At 40.4% G+C, this 17114-nt stretch overlaps 1 protein-coding gene across 2 annotated transcripts in view; it reads left to right on the top strand.

The window, feature by feature from the left end:
- LOC137784204 (ras-related protein Rab-27B-like) overlaps nucleotides 1-17114 on the top strand; it is a 44192-nt gene that overhangs the window by 20805 nt on the left and 6273 nt on the right. Inside the window, exons 1-3 of one of the 2 annotated variants that reach the window (XM_068574703.1) lie at nucleotides 2952-2981; nucleotides 13781-13952; nucleotides 16290-16378. In XM_068574703.1, the coding sequence (XP_068430804.1) occupies nucleotides 13800-13952; nucleotides 16290-16378 (242 nt within the window). In that variant the 5' untranslated portion in view covers nucleotides 2952-2981; nucleotides 13781-13799. Of the gene's footprint in view, nucleotides 1-2951; nucleotides 2982-13780; nucleotides 13953-16289; nucleotides 16379-17114 lie in introns of those variants that run through there. The other variant, XM_068574704.1, reaches the window with a different exon arrangement.

The raw sequence follows: 17114 nt of genomic DNA, 5'->3' as shown, positions 1-17114 counted from the left end.
GATGCTGATTTGGTGACCGGAAAAACACAGACACATGCACGTGTATTGTCTCTGTAAGAAGAGACAATGTAAACTCAGTGATGTGAGTGTTGTCTGAATCCATTGCTTGGTCCAGTGGCCTCTCTTGTCTCTGCATGCCCTCAGTGCATTTTCCTATTAAACAAATCATGTGGCACACAATGAAAGATAGAACCATCCTCGACGTGGAGTGATGTCACTGTCCTGCCGCCGCCAACGACATTCGTCCAGACTCGTCTACTTTCAGCTCAAAGTGAATATTTTTCTGCAACTCAAAAGGTAATAATGGTATATGCTTGGAAACGAGGCCTCTGGATTAAATAGCCGAGCTGTTGAACGGAGTGCGTTGGCTTTCTTGAATATGTTTTTGTGTAAATGTAACAGTCTTTTATATTTATTTACAAAAGAAGGTACAGTGCACCAAGATAGATGACAGCAAAGTGTGAAAGCTGAAGCTCTATGTGCTTGTGGCCCCATCAGAGTAAATAAATCACCAGCTGCCACTCGACGCTAAAGGACATTTGATTAAAGAAAGAGTCAAGCCGTCCAAAAATGGACGGGGGATAATTCATAATGGGGGAGATGATCTGTTCCTGACACCCAGATCAAACCTGGTATCATCCAAGAAAAAAAAAGACCAGCGAGAAAATGAGCAGTTAACAGAGGATTGTCTCCCACCGTCAGTGTTTCAGTGATGGATGTTATTCTGTCATGGTTACTGTCATGTGTTGTGGAAAGGTGACCTTTAAAGGCCTAAAGGTCACCAACACAAGCTGCATGATGCTTCATCGCTTGGACACATACAGACTCCACGCCAGCTGAGAGAGCGAGAAGACAGGAGATATTTTCTCATGAATTATTTAAGCTTTTTCAGCCGTCTCTGTCCAGTGACACCAGTTTGAATGTCTCTTGCACAAAGTCACACAAATGATCAAAGATATATATGCGCATCAGCACAATAAATGAATGAAGGGGATTCCACCAGAAATTAAGCAGGAGTTACAGCGAGCTGCGCTTGTGTCCTACTCAATGGATGTCGGCAGTCCCTCTGTTAATTTCTTTACTCTTGTGATGCTAGAAAAATTGAGCAAAGACTTACGGTTCATTTAAGTGCTGCTTGCCTGAAAAGTGGGACATTGTTCAGCAAAATCAATTCATTTTAATGGGATTTGCTGCAAACGGTGCCTTTTGTGGGGACTTCCTATTGTTCCGCCGCCTCATAGATAAAGGGACAAATGTGGTCAAAGGCCCATAACTCAGTTTTCCTTATCTATATGGCAACACTTAAAGGAGGAAGACAGATTAAGAGGCGGAGTTGTGTCTTGTCTGTTTTCTTCCTCCCTCCCTCCCTCCCTGTACCTTGCTGGCGCCTCCTTGTGTTATTGAATGATGGACGTTTCTAATGAAGCCGTCGTGGCTGCCGGCGGCTCAAGCGGCCGCTATGTTGCTCTGATCAGACCGAAAAAGCGATGAAACGGGTTGTAGCTGGATAGAACTGCTGTGTACGTCGTAATAACCTCATTGGCTCTGGTGAATATTAGTGGGCGGAGCCAAAGAATGATGGCTTCTTTGGTAAATATTGTCTCGGCACCAGTAGCCGTACAAAAACTTTAAGAAATAATTACAATTAGGACTTCTGACACAAAAAGTACTATATGAGCCGTAGATAAGTAATGTAATTAAATCTAACGCACCCCTTTTTGAAAACAACCATACATTTTATTATTATTTATTTTGACTGAAACTGCGACGTAACAGTGAAATCATCCAGGAGACAAAGAATTGAGTTTTACTTATAAGTAAACACATACTTTGAAATACAGTGCTACAGTCGGAAAAGCTACAGCTCCAAATTGATAACTAATATTCATTTTAGTTTATTCACCATTCTGTAGTTGTGAATATTTGTTATAACATATGGAAGATTTAGTTTTGTTTGGGCTTTGGAGCACCAATAATGAATATGCACCGGGTGGCCTTTCTCATTTTTCAACTACTTCCTGTTTTACTACTGCTAACTACACATCATTTCCTCCACCTGCATGACCTGAGGCTGCTCTGCGCTCACTACTTTACCGTGTGTGTGTGTGTCCAGAGCTAGCTTACTGTAGCTCGGCCCCACCCTTTCATTACACACAGGAACAAGGGGAGAGACGAAGAGAAGCAGAATATAGCGCAAAAGGAAAAGGGAGAAGCAAAAAGACAGAAACCGTAAAACTCAGTGGGGAACTAACCAGTCTGTCGGTTTACTAGTCAATCCTTCAGCTGGTAAGGCAGCCAGTCAGCTACTGGTTGAAATCTGCAGTTTGGATTGTCCGTTGTGCTATTTAGTTAGTCCCTTGATTTTTCAATTTGCGGATTATTTGGACAGCTAATCATTTAGTCGGTCATTCAGTTATTTAACTAGATAGTCAGTCCATTAGTAATAGAGTATTTTTGTTTTGTTTGTCTGTCGTTCAGTCAGTTAATCATGTCGTCAGTCGTTCAAGTATTAACTTGGGTAACCAATCAGCCGGTTAGTTTGATGGTCAGAGAGTCAGTCAGGTCAGTTGTGCAGTTTATAATTTCTGTTCAATCATTTACTTAGTAAATTCTTTGTATTCTTCCCTCAGTTTGTCAGTTTCTTAGTCAGTCCTTCTTATTTAGTTATTTAGTCAGGATAAGCACAAAGACAGTGAGAAGGCAGAGCCATTAGGCGAGTCATTCATTTATCCCTCCAGCTAGGCAGCAAGTCAGCTGGTGGGCGAGGGGAGTGGCTCTCTGCTCCGCTGCCTTCATAGTAGTCAGTCATCCAGTCATCCAGCCTCCCACTCAGTCAGTCAGTCAGTCAGTCATTTGGTCATTAAGTCAGTTGGTCGGTTGGTCAGTGGGTGTAGATGCAGGGCTGCTGGTCAGCTGCTCTGGACGGCTCGTATCTCCCTCAGGATCTCACAGCGTGGAATCATCCAAGGAGCCACTGAGAGGTAAGGAGCTCCGACGCTCAGCAGGATGTTTGTTTGGCCAGTTTGTCGAGTACAAGTCAGAGGTGTTTGCAGAGGGAAATAAAGTTGTTGCATCTATAACTGTGGAATGTGATCGCACATTTTTTTGATAACCGTTTCCGTGCTGTTGCGCTCAGCTGCATTAACCAGGCCGCTTGTTATCTAGACGCTGGTCATGAATTTCCTCTCATGCTCGGTCTCATGATCGTGGTGATGTGCTGAAGGAAAGCATCAACAGCAGCTGTTGTTTTCTACTGAAATTTGTTTTGACCAACTTTAGTGTTCAGAAACCCCGTTTGACTTTAGTTTTTGTTATTCATTCATTTTAAAGGAGCAGTTTTACCAAATATTTATTCAATCATTTTGTCATTAATAGCAGTATATATATATATATATATATATATGTATATTTTTTCAGCCTTTTTGTTTGTTAAACAAAGGAGCCAAATTATGATACCTTTAGTAACATATTGTTATGGAGCACATTTTATATACATATGTAAAAATAGGCGTATTTCCTTAAAATAAATTGATCAATGGAAAATAAAACTGATCAAACATAAGCATAACCCTGTGTCTCCTACGGATTTGTGGGTGATACAGCAACTAGAAAATGGATTTAAATTCATATGCCATATGTTAAAGTTTTGACAATAAAAGTATTGTACTAGATGAAACATTATTTTATTAAAACTGGTTTAACTACTAAGGAGGGTAAGGGAGAGGAGGGGGGGGGCTCATTTCTACAGGAGTCTGTAAGAGGTTTGAAAACAGCTGCAGGGTTCACTGGATGCGATAAAAAGTCTATGGTATGTGAAATGTCCATGTCATGATAAATGTTTCTCTCTCTTGATACCTCTGTGTCCTTTTTCATGATGTATAGCAGAGGCGATTCTGAGCTTAATGTTTGACTGAGGCATCTGTGGAAAATGGTAAAAATACAGAAGCCATTTAAAATATATATATATATATATATATATATATATATAATGTGTTTATTTCCAGTATATGAAACACCCTGTCGTATTGAAACACTGAAACAGGATCACATTAATATCTTACTTTTGGAAAAACATTGAGGCCTTGAAATAAAATTAAAACATGTTTTAATGTTAATTATAACCATAGCGTTTCTAATATTTGAGGAAATACCATTTAGAAAAGACCAGCGTTGCTATATTTTGTCTAGCTAGGCTCACAATAATAATTAAGAAAAAGGTAAATATCATAAACTAATGAGCCAGCACTAATGCTCTATGACCCACATGTTAAGTACATTTGAAAACTTGAGTCTGCTGTTTCCTTCACAAGAAGAGAGGGAATAAGTTGCCCTCCTTTACATGTTCACTATTCACACTGTGACCATGTCTTGTTTGTGGTTCTGTTTGCCTGAAAATGTTTTTTTGCTGACGATGTGGTGTGGAAGCCATTTCCTGTGGCTAGTAAGTGTAGGATAGTAAAACGAGGCCAGTGGCCACGGACGCTACATCGACATCAACTGCTTTACATCGGCAGCAGAACTGTCCCCGTTTCTATTTTATGGAAATTAACAGGCATAATAATTAGACTCTCAGAGTAGCAACTGACGACCTTATTGTGAAATGTAATCCCTTCTAAATATATTAAATTGGAAAAAATGTTAATACATTTTAAATCTTTTGTAAAAACATGGATATTTTATTTCATGTTATTGACGCTATTTATATTTCATTAAGACTTACGGAAGATTAATGTTATATTTCAAATCGCAAACTCGCTACATCATTGTGTCAATGATGAGATGGAAGAAGAGGCAACGTTCATGGAAACTTGTGAAGGAGCATTTCAAGGCACAGTTTTTGAAGGAAAGAAGCTTAATTTTACCAAAAGTAATACTTCTTTGAATGCAGGGTAGGTCTGCTGTATACTATTGAAGTGTTAACGCTAGCTAATGTTTGCTTCAGGACCCAGGAGACACATGGGAACAGGGTGGGGTGCCCCACCTGATAATGAGGCTGTGTTTCACTGTCCTGGGGCCAGCAATGGGACCACACATGCAGTCAGCTGACTGATCACATGACCTCCAACTCAATAAGCAATGAGACAAAGCAAAAGGGAGCTGAGTGAAGAGTCACAGAGAGGAGACATGTTTTGTCTAAAAGGCTACTGAAAAGAGTGGAGACTGATGGATCAGAAAGTAGAAATGGAGTAGACTAGATCATAGACATTCCTCACAGTCGAACTAGCATTGTGAAAGACTGCATTCTATTACGTTGTGCCCGTTTCAGCGCCCTGGTTTCGTGCATACTGGCTAACCATTATAACAGAGTGTGACAGGCGAATGATAAAGAGACATTGTTTTCACGCCCTTTATTTTGGGATCTTTCATTTTTCTCTAAAATATATAGCTATGTGGGGTATTTATACAAAATAAATGACAGACCCAAATGAGCTGTTTATTGGTTATTTTGTGAAAAGGGTCCGTCTCCTCTGTTAGACATTAACCAATTGCGTACTTGTTGCAGTCTGAAAGCAAATTCCCTTTTGGATCTGATTCCAGGTTAGCGAAATACCTGTTTGCTTCCCTAAATTAATACATTATTTTATCCCACCTTGCTATTTTGTATTTATCCTTAAAAAAATGGTGCGTATCTAACGGCACTCTGACCACAAACGTCCGTGGCCTATTTGTAGTTCAGTGAGCCCGATAGAGCAGTTAGTCTTTTCTGGTAAAAGCATCTCACCGACCATGTCATGGTCCTGTAGTCAGAATTTAACCATAACCTCTCTATTCTATTTTGTTTTTGTTTATGTTGAATCTTCATCGTATAACAGCCACAATGCACTCTGGGACTTTCTAAAACATAACGGCTATCCCACACTTGCTGCCTGTATTTTTTGTGCTTTAAAAAAAAAAAAATCAGTTTGTTGCGAACAAGTTAACAGCTGTAGAATATAAATAGGTCAAAATAAACACGTCAGCGCTATTAAAGTCATAAGACCTGGAGGTTGATGCCAAATATTCCAAATTAGTTTGAATTCACAGTAACAATGGTCTGTATTTGATCAGGTTTCGTGTTGTTGGATTTAGTGAAATTTGGTTTCTGCGCTTGAGTTTGTTTCTATTGCTGCAGAAAGAACTTTATTAAACTTGTTGCAAAGAAACCACTAAACGGTAAAATCCATCACTTCCTTTGCGGCGGCAAAGAAATACCAAACTGAAAAAAAATAGAAAAGCCTTTGTGACCTGCTGTGAGCTGGATCACTACGGTGTTAAATCAACCACGAACAGAAACCAGCAGAACATATTGGGGAAAAAAAAAATATTGGATGGAGACGCAGTACTGTAAACACAATCTGTTAGTCACCAGTCCTTATGTGTAGTTCAGAGTGGAAATATAGACATGAAACACTTTAACTGTATAAGTACAGCCTCACTGAGCCACTGGCATAGATAGCTGCAGACCGTAGGCGTCTTTGGCCACATGGTGGCACTGGATCAAAAAGGTCAAGGGGTCATCAACATCTTTAGGATTCATCCCCTGGAGATAAAAAATATCCATCATATGTTTCATGTAAATCTGGACTCTGGTTTTGAGAGTTTTTCTTGGACCCTGATGTGAGTTGGATAAAAAAAACAACTAAATTCTGCCACTTTTTCAGAATGTAACTCAAGAACTTTCGATTTGAAGCACCAGCACCTGTGGACCTGCAGTGTGGGCCCTTGTTGCTTGACCTCCTCATCCGTCCTCTTCTGCCGCCCAGTATTCCTATATCCCATGCTGCCCTTTCAGATCCAGCTGTGTGTGCTGTCTGTACAGATGTTAGCCCACCTCCTGCTGTGGGATTAATGAGGAATTGAGGAAGTCCTGGTGGGACCCACAAGCGGATAAAGAGATTGATGCCTTACACCTGAGTCGAGTGTCATATCTGATCTGGTTTTTGAGTGAAGAAGCCACTGGACTCATGCGTGTAGTCAGACTCGGGTCCCTCTTTTAAACCAGTGACAGAAGGCAGAGCCCGGGTGGATGTAACCATCAGGATGTCTTATTCATGACGCTGTACGAATAGCGAGAGGTAATTGTAGTAATTGAGGGTTTTGTACACAGCAGGTCAACCAGCTGCTGTTTAGGCTCACTTCAGTGAATCAATTCAATTCAGTATTGAATTTGCCTCGGCGCTTTGCTAAATGGGTCTGAAAGGTTTGGAACAATCTGAGCAGTGAACGTGGAAGACGTCTGGACTGATTGGATGATTAGGGATCAATCCTCATCCATGTTAACGGTTATTGATTGATGACTGAGAATAGAGGCAAAGGCCCTCAGTGGAAACCGCAGAATAGATGGAAAACAAATCAGTTGTCTGACCTGTTTAGGATGATTCAGAGCCCACGGCCAGAAGTAAAGGTCTCTGACAAAATGTCTGCTGACCTTTTTACTACATATTAGTTTCTTGAGAAACAAAATTTTTACACCACAGCTTTGGAAAATCCAATCAACCTGAACTAAAATACGAGCAACCTTAATGCTTTTCACTTTGTGTTGAAGCTCTGATTCTTGAGATGGTCATTATTTATAGAATATCTTCAGTGTATTCACATTTTGAAAATACTTCTTCATATGTATTCTTCGTTCCTTGTAGCGTAGGCCGACATTCCACGATGCAAACCCTTAAAAGTTACTGTTAGTAATGCTACAGAAGCCTCCTACATGATGAAGACCTCTCCACCTCTCCCAGAGCTGCAGTAATGCGAAACAACTTTTGCTTTTTGCTGGTGCTTCACCTTCAAATGACCAACTATGGGTGACTTGTATTGTGCCGCAGCAGCAGATTCTGTCATTTTAATTTGCATCGTCAATGAGCTCCTCTTTCCTGTTCTTCTGGTATTTTTGAGAGAGGGGTTCCTTAATGCTGCCCCTAGTGGTCATAACATGTATACTCTCAGGGTTCTGGGACCTGTTGTTTAAAAAGGCACATTGTGGGCCAGTATTGCAAACAAAAAGGAATTTATTGAAAACTATGTTTAACATGATTTTTACACAAACAACAAAGAACAAAAACAAAAAGCAGGCATCCCATATGCACGTATGTATCTGATTTTAAAAACTATCCCATGTCATACTTGTGTTTAACATTAAAAATGTCATGATTTTGTTTCACATGGATCATTCAACAATGATTAGACATCACATTTGAACCCGTCCAGCACTTGAAACGTTTGCCAACTTTATAGGTTTAGATACTGTAAAAAAAACAACTAAAAACCTTAAAATGTAATTGATGCTGTGTTGTTTCGCGTAGCCTACGAGGTTTGAGAGAAAACCGGAGTCCTGTGTTTTTCTCTGTGGAAGTGTACAGCACACATGAACAGCCATGCATGAATGTGCCGGAATATCTGGGATCAACAAAGAAAGAAGAAAAGTATTAATTATGGCAATGTTTTTTAAATCACTCTCTACTGGGAAACAATAAAATTGCCTACGCACAGATGACAGGCAATGGTTTGCGATGCAACAGACCAAGGTTGCATCCCATGACTATTGTGAGTGTGCCAAAGTCTCTGAAATTGTTATTCGGGAATAAACGCACACCATGACCAATTCTTTCTAATTATTTTTTGTCAGAACCTAAATATATATGACGAGCTGCCCCTTAATTTCTCCCTTGTGTTTCAAACCTTGAAAAAAACTATTTTACTCCTCTTTTGGGAATTGCCTTCAACCAAGATGAGCATTTCTCAGTGAGAAGAGACGGTTTAATCCTGTTGGTGTTAATCAATAATTAACGCAGCCATCCCTCCTCTGCTGCTTTCAGTATATGGTGACAATTATTTTAAATACAAATAATTCATCCATAGTTTTTTCTGGGGCCTTTTGCTTTACAAACTTGTGCCAATACTAACATAAAACACATTTACTGATGAAACTGTCTAAACCTTTATCTGATGTCTTGTTGCTGGACTCACCTCAAAATCTAAAAACAAAAATGTTGTTGTATACGTTACAACAAGCCGTCTTTTGTCAGGAGCCATCTGCTCTTATTAGAATACATTTCATTTGGAAATCTTACTTGGATTTGGATAAAACCATATCACACTGACATGAATTATTTATTGATTTAATTAAAGGATCAACGTTGCATTATGTATAAAGATCTAATGAACCCCAAAGACACAACACCCTCTTTTCTCATCAGCAGTGAGCAGTAGACGATGAGGAATAGAAGGTATATGGGTATTTTGTTCTTTTCCTCCTTAGTAAAATGGACTAAAAAACTATTTCATGAAAAAGTAATGAATAATCATCTTCATTCCCTTGTCCCTCTTACGTTTCTAAATCATTCTTAGTTAGTAGTTGTAATAATTAATTTGTGAATGCATGTTCTATGCAAAAAAAAGATGGGGGAGAAATGAAAAACCTACAGACATTAACACCACATTAAAATGTTAGCATGCTACTATGCTAAGCTACAATGGTGAGCACTATAGCTGGTAATGAAGCCACCATTTGGGTGATAACATTAAAAAGGCTTTGCTCTGGTGAGCACTATCGCCCATGATGAGTATGAGTACACATTTAAAACAAGTAGTCAAGGCGTTCCACTTATCAAGCTCCAAAGAACGAATATATCTGTGTTACTGAATGATAGATGCCGTCTAATTTGGGGTTATTACTCGGTTGATTTAAAAATACATTACAAAAGTGAATAAACCATTGGTAAACCTACGAAAAGTAATGTGCTTCACTTGGCTACAATCCAGGTGATCAATTTGCATGTAGTCCATGTGACAGTGAGCCAGGACCGAGGACATGACATATGTAATGTCATCACAATATACATCGTCGTTGCGAATGCGTTAACATGCCAAGTACACTCTCGCGGAGCGAGCGGATCTGTTGACGCTTCGTCTTGTTTGCTCGTGCAATTTGTAGAAAAAACAGTCTGTTTGTCTTCCTGTCATGTACGAGTGCAAGGCAAACATTCAAGGAGACTTGTTCTTCCAGAACAGTGAGTCAGTAGTCTGTTGTGTCCCTCAGCCAGCGTGCTGGAGCTCTAAGGTCTGAGGTCAGCCAGTGACATCATCAACAGTGCAGATTCACGAGTAAAAGTAGAGTTTAGTTTCTTTTTGATAAAAGGACATTTGACCAAAATAAATGTCTGCTTTGCACAGTGGATGCACACTACATGTTCATGTGGAATACGTCTCAATGTGGTCATATATAACCTTTAAGAAGTAACCCATAACCATACAACTATTACATTTCAGAAGCTGCAGACTGTTTGTGAATCAATCAAACTGAAAGCTGCGACATCTGTTGGTGCTCTTCTTGCTTTACGTCCGTGAGATAAGAGCACAACTTCCTGACAGATCTTCTGTTAATGATGCTGATGAGGTTTACTCAGACAAACTCTTAAATCATCTCTTCTCGTGTGTGTGCGTGTGTGTGTGTGTGCGTGTGTGTGCGTGTGTGTGTGTGTGTGTGTGTGTGTGTGTGTCAGCTGATACATTTTTAATGTCTCTGTGTGTTTTATGCTTTTGTTCTTGCTTTTTATTGATATGATAGCTCTAGCAGACGACAGGGACAAGCTTTCCTCCACAACCTGATTGTAGCAAAGCTGTGAACCAATATTTATATTAGTTGTTATAAAGTGTGTTATTAGATGGGCCTTCAGTTGGCACTTTATTGTGTACATCTAGCTGAAGATAATGCAACCTGTTAATAAATCACATGAGAGTAGGTTAACTATTAGAAACACTTGAGGCAACACAGTTCAGCAGCTCAAACTACAGCCTGATATGTCCATGAAGATGCATCGGCGACTTAAAGACACTTGGGGAAAAAAGAATAAAACAATTGTAACATTCATAAAAGAAGGATTCAGTGCTGAGTCTTAGACTGCTTTAGCTTTAGAAGGTTGTACTCAATAAATTGCATGAAGCAAAAGCATTCTGGTGGTAAACTTTGCAGAAGTTATGTGAGGTAGAAATTCAGGGAAACCTTGAGGAGTGTTTGTAAATTGGAAAAAAAAAAAATTCCACAAAATATATATATATATTTTTGACACAATCCAAAATTCAAAATGCGTTTTTAAGTCAATTTGTTCATAGAGCACATTTAAAAAAAAAATTTAAAAAAATGTTCAAAGTTTATGTCAAAGTAAGGAGATTATTTCATGATGACGATCAGGTATTATCAAATTAGATGAGATTAAGTACAGCAAAAGTACATATTACACAGAACAAAACACACCATTAAAACATGTATATATGCTTAAATGTAAGAAGGAAAAGAAATGAGAGAATTAAAACAACAAAAACCTGAGTGAACATAAGGGGTCTGTGTATATGTGCACAACGACGTGCTCCTGGGAAATGAAAACCTAAAAGGTTTTCCCCGCGTTTGCACGTACAGGTACACCGTAGGTGTCGGGGGGGAATTGGGCATATAGAACATAGCACAGACCCTTTTTAGAGAGCGGATCAGAGGAGAGACACTGGAGGAGAGACACTGGATGAGAGAACGCCCTGACCGGAGCCGCACGACCGCAACCCCCTGGGCTGGTTCGACTGTATGCCTGGAACATCATTTCCTTTTAATAGCGGAGGAATTCAGGCCAGCAAAATGCAACAATGATGTAAAACAAAAAAAACAAAAGTGCTTGTGCTCAGACGTTACGCTTCCTCGTTGAGACAAAAGACGTCCTTATTCCCCCTTACGGGAGGCATTTCCCACACGTGCATGTTTCTATTACGTCTGGCGAGGTGGAAGCAGCAGCCGGTCGACACAGAGGTGACGCTGCGTGGACATATTTTTGGTAATACAATCGTAAGAGGGTCCCTAGTTTTCTCTGTGGGAACATTTTTGAATGTTTCGAATGCATCGACTTTATGAATATGTGAATCGAGTCAGAATCAACTAGCCCAGCTCTCGTAAGAACATGTGAACACACAAGATGTGCTACTTTTGTTCAATTTAATTTTGCTGTTCGTTGCCAGGGTGACTGCGAGTCGCCCTGTTCTCTGTCGTCAGCTGACCGAGCTGCTTTTAACTGTTTCACCCTCGGGGAGTCGTGACTGACCGAATGATGCAAACATGCCTGGTGTTCTCCTCCACTGACGCAGATCAATGAGCTCCAACCTTGCCTGTTGTCTAAATCCCAACCTCAACCCCTCAGAGGGGCTGCATCAGAGCCAGGACTGATGGATGGATGCTCAATACCAGAACACGGGGAGAACGGGAGAAAAAACAGCTGTCATGAGATTCCAAAGTGTCACAAATAATAGAAACTTCAGTTATCAGGACGGTTTTCTAGATCTTACAAAAGGACCAGTGTTTTTCTTCCATTTCTGCAAACCCTGCAGATTTAGAGATGTGATTTTCATCCCGGGGGCCACGGTTCCACGTCATTAATCCGACACAGAAAAGATCACGTTTGCGTTTTTTGTCCAAAGTTATAAGTGTGGCAATGCATTTGTTAGCGCTATCGATTTGAGAAAAGTCTGCTTTGTGTTAATGTGCAATTAGAACATAACATGAATGTAGACAAACTGGCATTAACCTTTCAATAAATGACTTATTTTCAATAAATTATTTCAGAACTAAATTGGTTTTAAATCTGCATTGTATGCTCCCCTCGTATACGTACCAACATGGTGTAGCATTGGCAAATTAGCTGTACCACTATTGGGGTTAAAGATTGTGTGTTCTGGGGGAGAGGCCGTGTTGTACGGTGGACATATGTCAGGACATCGTATACTCAGTTTAAGCTCAGACTGTCAACATTCATTAGTCTAGATTTAGAACGCCTCAGCTGTTCTTGAAGACACATCTTAGCCTGCAAACATTGTGACATAAATGACAACATGCATGTGCAGTGTGGATGTTAACAAGTACTTAACAATCATTATCAGATGTCAACTTGTTGATGCGACGGGTGTTTCAGTGGGACATCAAATGGCTCCTTTCTGAATTTAAGAACAACAAAGAAAGTAATGTGACATCTGTGTGCACAAGCGGCTCTAGCAGTCACTGCTGCTCTTCCTGTTCTATAGGACTGAAAATAGCGGCCATTTATAGGAATGTAATTGTGTTTGGAATTGATGAGGAGCGAGCGCTGGTGAATTACGCACGAGTGCCATCAAGCGTCACTGACTCTCACGGTACCGTCTGAGGTGCAGGGAGGTCAATGTGAGGAGATGAGAGTTCTCCACTGTCATAAGGCACACTGGTATGTGTGCTTCCCCTCAGCAGAGTGAATTAGAGTCTTGTGATCCTTTTTCTAAATATACCACATTTAGCCATGAGGCCGGACTACAGCTCACTGGATGCTCTTGGTTCAAGAATTTCCCACGGTCAATAACCTCTCCAGTAACTGAAGTTCGGGCAGACTCTGGTTAGGGTGCTCCTTCTCCTCAGCATCTTTGACACGTCGTTGGGATGACCACACACACACACACACACACACACACACACGCACACACACACACACACACACACACACACACACACACACACACACACACACACACACACACACACACACACACACACACACACACACACAGAACGCTGTGTTCTGGATAGGGCGGCCCTCTAACCACACTCACATATTTCAACAGTGGGTAAACACCGGCTTGTTTAACTTCTCAAAAAACATGTGATGTCAGCGTTTGTTTCTGTGCCTCATTTTGTCTTTTCTTCTATTTGTATTTATCTCGCATCACCTCGCACACCCAGGATGCATTTAACTAACTTAACTTTCTCTGTGTGTTAACATGCATCCCTGTGTGTTTTCCACAGGTTTATTGCGGGCATCACTATGACTGATGGGGATTATGACTACCTTATAAAGCTCCTGGCCCTGGGGGACTCCGGCGTGGGCAAGACCACCTTCCTGTACCGATACACGGATAACAAGTTCAACCCCAAGTTCATCACCACAGTCGGCATCGACTTCAGGGAAAAGAGAGTGGTATGTTTTCATCTCTTGTCGGGCTCCAGCAGGAAGTTATTTTAGTTTAGAGTATGCTACTATTATTCCATTGATTTAGTGCCGATTTCTGATAAAAAATATGTTGTTTTTTTTGGCTTTGTTAAGGAGTGTATATATATATATATATATATATATACATATATATATATATATATATATATATATATATATATATATATATGAAAAGATCAAACGATTAATTTGTTCTTTAAAAAAAGTCATTGTTTATATTGCATGAGATATAATATTATGTGTCAAAACTTAACTCATTGAGTGCATTTAAGTTCAGACTTCTTTCATTAATGTTCAAGAATCGTCTCGAACATAATTGTTTCCCTTGTTGTTGTCATCTATAGTATCTATTTGCAATCAAAACACACAATTCAAACTAGCTAAAATATTAATTATTATATGTGAATTCAATATTTTTGATAGGGAAAAGAATGAGTCGTGGCATGAGTAGTTATACTAATGTATTATAAGCTTCTTAGCGCTGGCGTTGAGAAGTTAAACAGGCCTTAATTGGTCTCTGATATCTATCTTCAATCTCCTTCAAACAACTGAATTTATTCGAGTTTCTCGCAACATTTTTACAAGATTACATTCAAACGCATCAGGGTAACAATATAATGGATTTTGGGTGGAGTACCAATCCAGACGTCACTAAAACCTGTTGAAGTCCTTCACTCCTGTTGCTGAACTCTCACCAGGGTACATGCATGGAGATCCAAGTGTGAGATGCAAATGTCTGAACCCGAGAGTGGGCGAGGCTCCGTTTGGTCACATATGTGGTCACCTTGGTGCTCTCCTGCCTTCGCACGTCAGAAAATCTGACAGAGCTGCCTTAATCCCACCACTCCAGATGACTCATGGGATTGTTCCTCACCTCCTCTCCCATGTTCAGGAGTACAGAGTGGAAACGGAAACAGAAACGGACATGTATGATCACAGCTGTAGCGCGGTGCTGTCAGGGGATCCTCCTCAGGGCTTTTCCATGGAGGCCAAAGCCGAATGCTGAATGTGGACCGGTTTGCTTATCATTTGAGGCTTTGAACCAGAATTGACTGCTCTAATAAGATTTAACGAAGCAAAACCTCCAGCCGCTGTAAACTGAGCTGAATAAAGTGAGAATGTCGGCTGCATACGAGAACCAGTCCACACTTAATTTCTCCCGCTGGGCTTTACATTGCCGGTAGCTTATTGTGGCTAATATTAGCTCATGTTTTATTTCAATTCAGTTCATTTTGTATGGCACAAAATTAGCAAAATTAGCAAAAATTAACAAAATAAGCCTCGGGGGCCTTTACAATCTGTACATATGACATCACTGTCCCAGGACCGTTTGTAATGTTTAAATAGATACTGCAGCGCAGTTCACTGACCATGTGACATTACTTGTCGGTGCTTTTGTTTGATACTTTCTCATCGGTGCCACCGTGTCCCATTCTGGCTAAAGCGGCAGAAACTCCTCACCAGATAAACCTTCAGCTCTGACTCCAATGGGAGAACCAGAACCAGCACTGAGACTGAAAACCAGAGGACACGAAGCGAAAATCCACACAAAATCAAAGTACCTTGTAGTAACTTTAAACTGACTCAAATCGACAATAATGTATGTCTGTGACTAGATTATTGAATCGTATAGTTTAATCAAGTCAACATAGTCAGCCTGCGGGAGTAATTTGGGGTTAAGGGTTGAGTGTCTTGCCCAAGGACACATCGAATTGCCAATCCGCTGATTTAAGGACAACCCTGAGCCAAGGGCGCGGTGCGACTGGCACAGAGATTTTGGCGGTGTTAAATTTACAGTGTATTAACATCTTGTCTGTGACTTTTACAAACTGCTGTGCAACGTTTTGGCAACTGGAACTCCCTGAAGATCTGAGGACAGCAGAATCGATATTCCCATCTCTCAAACCCCTGCTCTTTATTTATTATTTATTTTTAATGAGAAGTTACTTTTTATAGTTCTTCTTCTGATGATTCTTCTTCTTACTATTTTACAGTCTCTGCAGTGGAAAAGTCCCATGCATATTTTGAAAACAAAAATGAGTTCAATTACGGTATGAGAACGTCGGAATCCAGCAATCCTCACTGTGGAGCACTCACAGCGTCTGCTGTCACTGTTTTCTGTAGAAAGCCAGAGTTCATCCAACTGTTCTGAGTGTGTGATTGGTGTGAACGCAGCTTTGAAAGAGAGGGCCTCATCTGGGAAAGTGAGAGGTGTGAATAACGCCCGGGGCTTCCTACAGAGACACACACACAAAAAAAATAACAATCTTTCTCTCTCTCTCTCTCTCTCTCTCCCCCACATAGATGTACACAGCAGCCAACCCCAATGCGACGACCGTGGGGAAAACCTTCAAGGTTCACCTTCAGCTCTGGGACACAGCCGGACAGGAGAGGTGGGCTGCTCCTCACACTATTACACTATTTCTGACATTTCTCAAGAGTCTCTCGCTCTCTTCACAGTTGTCTCGATGTCCTAATTAACAAGCATTTTGTGTTTTATTAGCTTTAAATGTAACTTTATCTATACGTTTTTTTATGTTTTTATGTTTATATTTGACTTGTTGGACATCGCTGGAATCTAAAGGAAATAGTGCTTTAACTGGCAGTGCAACATTTCAGTCGTGGCCAATCTAGTTTTGAGGACAGGCTGTGAAATGAGGAAGCTCATTGCTAAATTTGATCATGTTTAAGCATGCTGAAAAGTTTGAGGGAGAAACAACAGATCAGTATCTTTGTGTGTATGTGTGTGTGTGTGTGTGTGTGTGTGTGTGTGTGTGTGTGTGTGTGTGTGTTTCTTTGCCTGTTTTTACAGTATGTGTCAATCACGTATGTGTGTGTGGTCTTTAATTGGAACTGGCCTTGATCTGTTGAATCTGTTTATAAAAGCCTGATGACTCATTGCGGGATGACTCAGTGTTAGTTGCATAATTCTAACTTAATTTCTTCAGCTCAGTGTAACGGAACAAATTCCTGTTTTTCATGAACTGATCTTCGTGATCCTCCAAAGGAGCGCCCACTGCCGTCATTCCACTCGTGAGATTAGTTCATCAGACTGTTTGCTGTGAAAACACCCTGACACCCGCTGCGTCGTCCTGATTTGTTTGAGTATCAAATATTTGCTGATTAGTA

Source organism: Clinocottus analis, unplaced genomic scaffold, assembly GCF_023055335.1.
Source record: "Clinocottus analis isolate CAN_PGR_092001 unplaced genomic scaffold, fCliAna1.0.p SCAF_13, whole genome shotgun sequence".
NCBI classification, from domain to species: domain Eukaryota; kingdom Metazoa; phylum Chordata; class Actinopteri; order Perciformes; family Cottidae; genus Clinocottus; species Clinocottus analis.
Note: the sequence above shows the minus strand (reverse complement) of the source record. Positions and strands in the feature narration are given on the sequence as shown.